This window comes from Eurytemora carolleeae, unplaced genomic scaffold (assembly GCF_000591075.1).
Source record: "Eurytemora carolleeae unplaced genomic scaffold, Eaff_2.0 scaffold303, whole genome shotgun sequence".
Lineage (NCBI taxonomy): Eukaryota > Metazoa > Arthropoda > Copepoda > Calanoida > Temoridae > Eurytemora > Eurytemora carolleeae.
The window spans coordinates 203,614-213,883 of record NW_019396305.1 but is presented as its reverse complement, the minus strand read 5'-3'; the positions used below and the strand labels follow the sequence as shown (position 1 = coordinate 213,883).

At 33.0% G+C, this 10,270-nt stretch overlaps 1 protein-coding gene across 2 annotated transcripts in view; it reads left to right on the top strand.

Annotated features, from left to right (window-relative positions):
• The first annotated feature begins 2,857 nt into the window (after positions 1–2,857).
• LOC111700590 (nibrin) overlaps positions 2,858–10,270 on the top strand; it is a 14,606-nt gene continuing 7,193 nt past the window's right edge. For both annotated transcript variants that reach the window (XM_023471561.1, XM_023471562.1), the window contains exons 1-11: positions 2,858–2,967; positions 3,538–3,639; positions 3,765–3,819; positions 3,955–4,040; positions 5,522–5,605; positions 6,126–6,156; positions 6,435–6,533; positions 7,646–7,720; positions 8,161–8,239; positions 8,500–8,533; positions 8,734–9,124. In XM_023471561.1, the coding sequence (XP_023327329.1) occupies positions 2,873–2,967; positions 3,538–3,639; positions 3,765–3,819; positions 3,955–4,040; positions 5,522–5,605; positions 6,126–6,156; positions 6,435–6,533; positions 7,646–7,720; positions 8,161–8,239; positions 8,500–8,533; positions 8,734–9,124 (1,131 nt within the window). In that variant the 5' untranslated portion in view covers positions 2,858–2,872. The remainder of the gene's footprint in view (positions 2,968–3,537; positions 3,640–3,764; positions 3,820–3,954; positions 4,041–5,521; positions 5,606–6,125; positions 6,157–6,434; positions 6,534–7,645; positions 7,721–8,160; positions 8,240–8,499; positions 8,534–8,733; positions 9,125–10,270) is intronic.

Here is a 10,270-nt window from a genome sequence, read left to right as displayed (position 1 = left end):
GTAAATGAACTATGTGGTATCTACTGCTGGAAAACGTTACAGGACCCCCCACTCTTCACTCTGCAGACCAGAAATGGGCTTTAGTACCAAGTAAAATATTATTTATAGCTTCGGAACCCAGCTTTGTCTGGAAGCTAAATTTTCTAGATAAAGTCAACCCGCACAATTTAAAACTTTTAACCAAGCTAAAAACATTCCTGTGGTTCTTCCGAGTTTCTTAATCAAAATTTTGGCCAAAACGGTTTAGGGTTTCACGAGTTCTGATCGAACATAAAAGAAAAGATTACTACTTTATTTATTATACTGCTTTGGAAATCCATCGTTGACTAGGGTTACTTCGCACTTGGTCGTACGATTTTAGCTATTTTTACCGATATAAATCAAACCACTCATCTTAGAATCTCAAAACCAAGCTGAGAACATTTCCGTGGTTCAATAAGAGTTCCTCAACCAAATAGGTCCAGGGGTTTCTGAGTTATGGTCGGGCAAACAGAGATTACAAATTTTAGAAATATATATATAAGATATTAGATATAGAGTCTGCAGTTTATCTTTTCTTGAAAAATCTGGAAACCCTGATTAAAGGTCATTTTACCTGAGTGTGAAATTGAAACTTAGGGGTTGGAATTCAAAGATTTTCGGGTGACAATAAAGTTTCGGGGTAATTCGTGGTAATTTTTAAATCAGTTTTTATCATCTAAACTCCATATTGTGAATCACTGTAAATACCGCTATTTGGGACAACTGACTCACTAGAATCTCATAGGCTTTAGGCCGTAAGACTTTCAAGGTATCCATAGAATTATGTCAAATCAAAATAAACTCTTAAAAATTTCATCATCCCACGTAAAGGGTTATTTTCAAAAGATTTATTTGCGTATGTCGATAGTCATTAAAACAGCAGAATTGAATATTTAATTTTCAACACTTTGTAAAGATTAAAATTAATGGGGTTTATGTAAAATCGGAATTCGATGGAGACTATGTCAACGTAATGTAAGACTTTATGGAAGAATTTGAATCGTTAAGAAAAATAATTTTATTCCTAAAGAATGTTTTTAAAAAATACGCGATTCTTTAATTTAAGATTGAGTGGCTGAAATGTATTACGTATTTCTAAGATCTTAATGAGTTTGTTTTAAAGATGAAGTGTATATGGTTGGTAGAACAAGCACCTGTAATATATCTCTGGCTAGTGACAAGTCGGTCAATCAAACCCATGCTAAAATACAGGTCTTCACTAAGGCAGATGCTGAACCAGGTAAAAAGGAGTAGTGCATAGGATCTTAATCTTAAGAAGCAAGATTTCAACAAAAACATAAAAATAAAACGAATTGTCATTCGTATTAATTTAATGGTCTAACAAGTTTCTTCATACAAATTTGCGGAAAAAAGTTTTGAATATTGTTTTTTCGCAAAAGAAATTAGCAAACTTTAAGAATTATTTTTGAGTTGGTTCCGGATCCATTTTTTTACAGAAGTTATAATCTGTATCAAAATAAAATTGATCTTTTGGACTGTATGCAGGGTTATACAAAGGATGAGACTTCACAGATGACTGTTCGAAATTCAGTTTTTATTTACGGTTTTTTTTCAATTGTAATTAATTTCTTTATTCGCCAATTTCTTCAAAATACTATCAATAAACTGTTAAGAAATCTAATTCAAGTATCATCCTTAGGGGTCAATCTTGTATTATAAAGCTTATCTTTCATAGCGCTATTCTTTTTGTGCTCAAATTTTTTTAAAATTTAGTCCTTACCAAGGAGATTTTGAATAGAAGGAGGGGCCGATAGGGTTTCCGTACACTTTGCTGTGACGTTTTTGGACTGCTGAAGAACTAGTTTTTGAATAACAACAATAACAAAGGCAGCCGATCTAATGTTAACAAACATGAGTTAGTAAACTGTGAAAGTAGTAATATCTTGTTAAAAAATATTGAAAAAGTTAAGGATTTTAGTTTTATACGAAAAGGACCTTATTACAGAGACATTTTCAATCAAATTCAAGGTTATCTCCTTGAAAAGTGGCAAAGTTTGAGCCCCCTCCCCTTGACGAATTCTTGTATTATCTCATTCAAGTGGCGATGATGATTTATGAATTAAAAAACAAACTTATTCTTCTTATTCTAACAAAAGTTCTTAAATGGCCTGTAATCGTAATTTTAAATGACCCTCCATGCAACGATGACAATGCCTGATTTGTAATAGTATCCTTTAAACCTTGGTCTGTAAGTGTAAAAGTATGAACCAGTGTTTAAATTTAATGAATTTGTGCCGCGTCTTAAATCCGCCAAAAACCGGTTTCAATTGATGCTAAATCTTGAAGCATTGAATACAATTTTAAGTGAAACTAACCATATTTGAGCCTCGTCTCAAATTTAGGCCGCAGCTCAAATTCTTAAAATTAAGCCTCAGATATCAAAGTTTATAATTTTGAAATCTGGTTATTTTCTATTTCAAATTGTGGGTTCTCTACAAAAGTGACCTGCGATTTTCCGTTGAAAGACAACATACAGGAATTAACAGAATTCAACACTGATCAATTTAGAAATCGACAATATCTGCCGCAGTATTGATCCAATAAAGGTTTTAAAGATACCGCTGTGAATCAGACATTACCATCTTTTCAGGGGGGTCACTTTAAATTACACTTACACTCCCTATCATGTTTATTGTAAAATGAAACAAATATTTTCAATTGCTGGGAATTCTCTACAAAAGTGACTTGATCATTGGTACTGCAGAAATGCGACAATATATTCCGCTTAATTGATCAGATAAAGGTTTCAAGGGAACCGTTGTGAATCGGGCATTGCCATATTTGCATGGACATTCAATTGTAATTACGCTTACAGTCCCTTTAACTGTTGATGTTTAGTAAGGAAACTGGGAGAGCACTGTCTAAACCTGTAGAGCTCAAGGATAATGATCGAATTCGGTTCGGTACCGGTCATTCCATCTGCAGGTTATCAAGATTGTATACTTTATAGATCTTTCCATCTGCAAGTTACCATAGATTAAATACTAAATAGATCTTTCCAACTGCAAGTTACCATAGATGAAATACTAAATAGATCTTTCAATCTGCAGGTTACGATAAATAAAATACTATATAGATTTTTCCATCTGCAGGTTACCAATACCTAAGATTAAATACTGTATAGATATATCTTTTTATTTATCTTAAGGTACTCATAGATTAAAAATTAGATTAGCCTGATTTATTCTTAAATCGAATTATTAGACTCGTTTATTCAATAAAAAACTTTTAATTTTCTTGACAGATATGTTCCTTGTTTGATAATGAACTTTTAATATTCTTGACAGATATGTTAATTGTTTGATAATGAACTTTTAATATTCTTGACAGATATGTTAATTGTTTGATAATGAACTTTTAATATTCTTGACAGAAATGTTCATTGTTCAATTATAAACTTTGTATATTCTTGAAAGATATGTTCATTGTTCAATAATAAACTTTGTATATTCTGAACAGATATGTTCATTGTTCAATAATAAACTTTTGGTTAAGACTACGTTGGCTGAAGTTGGAAGTGATCAGCTCAATGCTAAAGGACCCTAGCTCTGTCAACAATTGGTTGAAGGAGATTGATAACACTAAAATTCAACCCAGGAATAAATTATCAACAAACTAAACTGATCATCTGAACCACTTTTAAATTTTTTTGGGGGGGAGGGTGGGTCAGAGTTATTTTCCCCTCTCATTTATTGCGCCTTTTTTCATTGATAATTGAAAAGGTGGAGTGAAACTACCACACATCTTGTAATGACAGCTATTCAACTTTCCCCGAAGGTAGGATTCTAATTATTATATTATTGTAATCGTTATTGAATATTATTATTATTATAATCATTATTTAATATTTTTATAATTGTGATCATTATTATTATTACTATCATCATTATCAGCATTATTTTTTTTTGGCAGGTTGCGAATTGTCTTGCTAATTGTGTCCCTATAGTAACTCCAGAATACTTTAGAGATTTCATTGCTTGTGTTAAAAGTAAACAGAGGTAATCTTTGCTTGGAATACATTTCATTTTTAGATTGAGAATCGGAAATTAGAAATTAGAAATCAATCCCGTATAACACAGGGGCGTATATTTTTCTGTATTTTTCTAAAATGAGCTTTCATTAGGTTTGGGGGGAAAAATTAAGAAAAAAAGGGAAGGGAAGGGGAAAAGGGAAAGGGGAAAGGGGAAAGGGGAAAGGGAAAAGGAAAAGGAAAAGGAAAAGGAAAGGGAAAAAGAAAGGGAAAAAGAAAGGGAAAAGGGAAGAGGAAAGAGAAAAGAGGGATGAGGGAAGGGAAAAGAGGAAGAGGGAAAAGAGGAAGAGGGAAAGGAAAAGGGGAAGAGGGAAGGGACAAAAAGGAATAGACAAGGGGGAAGAAAGAAGGAAAGGTGGGAGAGATGTAATAAACCTGTTTTTAAGTTGTGGATTTTGGGAAAAAATATGATTCTAAAGGGGGGGGGGCAAAAATATGAGTCTCAGAACTAATATACACCCCTGAAACTTAAGAAAACCAGGAAACTCGCTACGATACCCGGGTTAATTTTTTAATAATCTTTGGAATAATTCTTAATCCCCTCCCCCTCTAGGGGGTTCTAAGGTTTATTCCCCCCCCCCCCCACGGCCTTAGTAGGTCCTAAAACTAGTTTTTAACCCCATTCCTTAAGGAGGTTCTAGGAGTAGTTATTACTGCCCACCTCCTTGGTGGTCCTAGGGCCAATTTTTTACCGCCCCCGACCCTTTCTAGGAGTATACGTATTCGTTAGTTTTGCTCCAAATTTACTAGAAAACTGTGTTTCCTGACGTTTCTCCAGACTAGGGTTTCAATTAGAGTATCAAAATAGAGTTCACATAGTATGAGTTTCCCGGAACCCTTACCAAACCCCAAACCCAGACTTAAGAGAGCTTACCCGATTTCGTGGCCAGGTTTGGTTTGGGAAACCCGGAAAATTTCTTTGAAGTTTTGCCCTCTGGATAACATGATAGTATCTAACTTTAATCAATATGAACATCATCATGTTCAATAATTCAGTTTCTGACATTCTCTTTTTACAATTTTAAATGAGAAATAATATTATTTCTTGCAAAACTTTTCATTAATTAAATAACATTTTAAAATGATATTTTATCATGCTACAAGATTCAAGGCCTTTTAATTTAACTATTGGTCAACGCTTCAGAACTGGAGGCCTTTTGCAAAAAAAATCAAAATTAATGTTAGATAATTTTTGTCCATTAAACCAAGAAAACAAAATAAACCATCTATTGTTTTTATTTGATAATTTATATGACAAGATTTGTTGGTTCCAATCTAGATTTTTAAAATCCCTGGAATGCATTAAATAAATTTTCTTTAAATAATTCTCTCGAAACTCTATTTCCTCAGGCCCCTTCTAAAAACTNCAATATGGAAGAACCAGTATATCATATGTCTAATCTATTTTCTTCCCACAACAGCATCAAATAATCTTAACCCTGTGTTCAGGTTACCGGATGCTGATAATTATTTGCCTGCAGTGTCTAGCTCGGAATCTGAGAATATGCTTCGTAATCCTGGAGTAAATCTTAGGAATATACAATAATCTGATGTGGTTTCCATTAAAGGGCAGAACAGCTGAATCGATAAAGCCTTATTTTTTTTTGGTAAATCACATAAACCCCAGGACACGTTTAAAGCTGGTTGACATAACATTTTCCTACAGTTTATTTAAACACATGGTTGTTGTTAATTTGAAACATGTAAGAACTAACTGTATTGCGAGAAATAGTGGCGCACCTTTGAAGCCTTTTATTGCGGATAGCAATATCATCACAATAACACTTGGGTTTACATTTTTCCAGATCATTAGGTTAATTTTTGTAGATTCTACTGAGCCTTTGTTAAAGCTCTTCACGGAAAAAAAAACTTTTAAAAACTTGAAATGGAGCCTTAACCTTTACTAATTAAAACTTTACTCTAGGACATTAATGATGTGACATTGTTGAGCTTGTTGACATTGTTTTTTTAAAGATGCCACAAGTAAGGAAATAAGCCTCTGTTGGTATTTGAAACTTTCGAGATCTTCGTTAAGATTATTGTATTCCTACAGGAGGAACCTAAATCGGAAATCTCTTTTTAAGGTTTGCAGTTTTTGTAATAATTAAACAACTTTAAAAAGTATTGCAATTTTTTTATCTATCTGAAGGATTTTTTGTACCATACTTAAAATTTACATTTTGTGAAGTTTGTCAAAACTCATTAAAAAATTTAGCTTAAAAAGTAAAGTTTGTGATGCTTTGAAATGCAACAAAATTTAACCAGTTGTGAACTTGTGGATTTTCTGTAGGATATTCTCGGATTTTGATGAGAACTGATCATTTTCAACTGATTATTAATGGCTTCTGTGTTTTCTGTTCAGGGTAAATTATTTCTTTTTCTTGCTGAAGCGCAGAGAACTGAGATGGATTTACCAATTACACTTTGTGGAGGAAGTACTCAAATTTGGAATCCAGACCAGGTACTTCAAGGATTAGTGACGGGCTCAAATTTGGTAGTTTACTTAACTTTAACCATGAAAAAGGTCTATGATGAAAAACCAATTTTTTGTGAGAATTTGAAACTCCGCACAGAGTGAACATTTGAACCTAAAAGTAAATCCCCAAAATTCAGATTTTTTAAAATTTGTACCTGAGGGTAGTCAGTGTACACTGTACATCTAGCTTTCAGAGCAGCAGCAATTGGCTCTTCTAAAAATACTCAGAGATACAGAGTGAGAGAGAGAATATGGCAAAGTAGAGAAACTTTAGCCAGGGGTGTATATCCCCCGTTTACACTTCTGCACACAAATGGAGAAGAAATAAACAGAACTACAAGAAACATTGAAGGCCTGCACTAATCTTTTAATGCTGTATTAACCAGGAGAATGGAGGTTTACCTAGTCGGATCCAGATTTTGCTACTGACAGCTTTAAATATACTCCTTAATAAAAAGTCTTGTTAGCTGTAATTAAGTATCCAAAGTCAGAAAGACCTTAATTCTTTTGATTGAATCTGGTTCTATATGTAAGCATAAAGGGAGCTCAGAACAGTCAGGTTCTTATACAAATCTCTCCATTAACAGAATCCTGTGTGGAATAACATGGCAGTACACCCTACTTGGAAAAAAATAAAGAATATAATAGTGCAGAGAAGGAGGGGTTTCTCTCTCTCTCTCTTCCCCTTCCCTCTTGCCAGAAACAATGAAAATGGAAACATAGAAAGTAGAATCTTGAATGGTTGTGCACCATGCACTATGATACTGGTTTATACTCTGCCAGCTGCAAGGAAAAGATTGCTGTAGACAAGGCCGTTTTCTGAAGCACTGTGTCAGAGATGAACCTACAAGAATCAAATATTCTTTTGTCAAAAATATCCACTCCTAGCCAAACCTTTCTTTTCCCATTTGTCATTATTAAGGCGGAATTCTGACAATGGAAATCCTCAGAATCTTCAAACGAATTGAATAATCATAACAATCAAAAGTTTCTTTCATATCATTTCAATAAATTTTATTCTTACACTTTCTTCCTACGCATACTTCAATTAATATTAATATTATTTTTATTGTCATTTTATGATTTTTTTTATTTAGGATATGAATATGTTGGATTCTGATGATAATCTTCTAGTAAGACCAAAAAGTGGAAAAACCCAAGAAGTTGGAAAGGTCAGATTTATTAGAATTTTATTTCTAACTTAACCTAAGAAAATCTGATCCCGTCCTCCCGTATTCTACTAAACCCCGACCATACTTTTAAAAATAGCACCTTCACATGGTAAGGTTACGATGGAATAGAATAAGAGTAACGGGAGGTTGCTTTATTAGAAGGGGGGGGGGGTATACAACATATTTAATGAGAAATCACCTCAAATCTAATAATAAAAGATCCTTTGAAATATCTTTTTGTAGAATTTTTTAAAATTTCATTTTGTTTTGGGGTGGAAATGATTTTGAAAATAAATATACCATTTCTAGTAATTTTAGAAATAATCCTTTTATGTAAAAAAATTACAGTTCACCTAATGTAATCCGATCTTGGTTCAGCCGTTCCTATAGCTGTGCCTCTCTAACAAGCAAGTAGGAATTTTAACTTTTGTCTCTTACAGGGTTTCTCATCAATCCTGTTATACCTGGAGAGAAAGGGAAGAATAGCTGTCCAAGCCACTGGGATATATCTTGCTATAGGAACTAAAACAAAAAAATACTTGTATGATTCAATCTATAAATATTAAATATTAAGATTAAATGATTTCTAAATGTAGGAAAGGTTTCTAGTTTATTATATCTTTAATTTACAGAAACCTTTTTGAAATTTTAAAATTAATATTTTGTCTCTATCTTTGATTTTTTTCTCTGGTTTTTCCCACTTCATTCCCTTTTCTGCATTATTAATTTTAACATCCCTAATCTCATTGGAAACAGTGTTTTATTTTGGTTTATCTCAGTGCACTGCAATTTTAACAAGTGTTCAAATATAAGGTCAGTATCCTCCTGTTCAAGAAAGGAACTATTTACTCGTCATCAAATCTATTTTATTTTATTTCTATACATTTAATTCTTCAAACTATTAATACTGCATGACATGTTAACGTACCCTAATTATCAGAGCTTTATATTATGTATATGTATAAAAACAGTTCCCAAGCCTCAAGTCTGATGATCAACCCTTCGTAATCTAGGTCATCGTCTCAAGTGCTCCCACCTAAGGGTTTCAACCAGAGCCTGAGGTCCCAGGTTCTTGCTCCTGAGTCCTTGCAACCTGTCTCAGGGTTGAACACCTCTACTTTTTCTCCGGGTACTTTTGGAGACAGTAGAACTCGAGGTTCACCTACACCCAGTAGTGTGAACACAAACAAAACCTCTGCTCCAACCAACCATATTTCACAATATCCGTCCTCCATGAGTAAATCTGTGCAAGACCCGTCCTTCCTGAGTAAACCAGTCCAAAATCCGTCCTCCCTGAGTAAATCAGTCCAAGATTCGTCCTCCATAAGTAAATCAGTCCAAAATCCGCCCTTTGTTAATTCAGGATCAAGTTCTACCTCCGGCTCTGGGTTCAGCATTAACAAGGTTAGTTATTTTGAGAGTAATAATAAGTATAAATTTAATCCCGCAACACCCATTCATAAGTTTTTTCGTCTCCGACAATGTAATGATTAATATGGAATATGATGATAATGATAATAACAATGACAATGTCAATGACAATGAGAATGACAATGCCAATTATAAGGATTATGATTATGTTAATGAGAATGAGAATGAAAATGACAATTATAAGTATGATTATGACAATGAGAATGAGAATGACCATTTTAAGGATTATGATTATGACAATATTCAGACGATGAGAATGCGAATGACAATGACAATTATAAAGATAATGATTATTACAATGAGAATGAGAATGACAGTGACAATTATAAGGATAATGATTATGTCATGAGAAAGAGAATAAAAATGACAATATTCAGACGATGAGAATGCGAATGACAATGACAATTATAAAGATAATGATTATTACAATGAGAATGAGAATGACAGTGACAATTATAAGGATTATGATTATGACAATGACAATTATAAGGATAATGAGAATGACAATGAGAATGGCAATGACAATAACAATGACAATAACAATGACAATGAAATGACAATGACAATTAATGGATAATGATTATGACAATGACAATGAAAATTATAAGGATACTGATTATGACAATGAGAATAAAAATGACAATGGCAATTATAAGGATACTGATTATGACAATGAGAATGACAATGACAATTATAAGGATACTGATTACAGGGTGGCCAAAATGTACGGATTGTTTTTTTTAACCCTAAAATTGTACGGATTGTACGGATTTGTTTTTTCAAATTGTACGGATTGTACGAATTTTTATCCTGGAAAATACACCGTTTTTTTTAATTTTCACTCATTTCAGCAAATTTTCATGAAAATTAAAAAAAAATTCTCGTCAAAATGTAGTTAGTTTAATTTATTTTCTGCATTCTAAATAATATTAGATTGATTAATGTTTCAATTGACAATCAAAATTCATTCATAATTTTCGAGATATGTCCAAGAAGTGTTTATTTTAGAATATGTTCCATAAGTACTTATTTGATTGCTTATTCAAGAAGATGTTCCAGTATCCTGTACCCAGTATCCTATTCCCAGTATCCTGTACCCAGTATCCTGTACCCAGTATC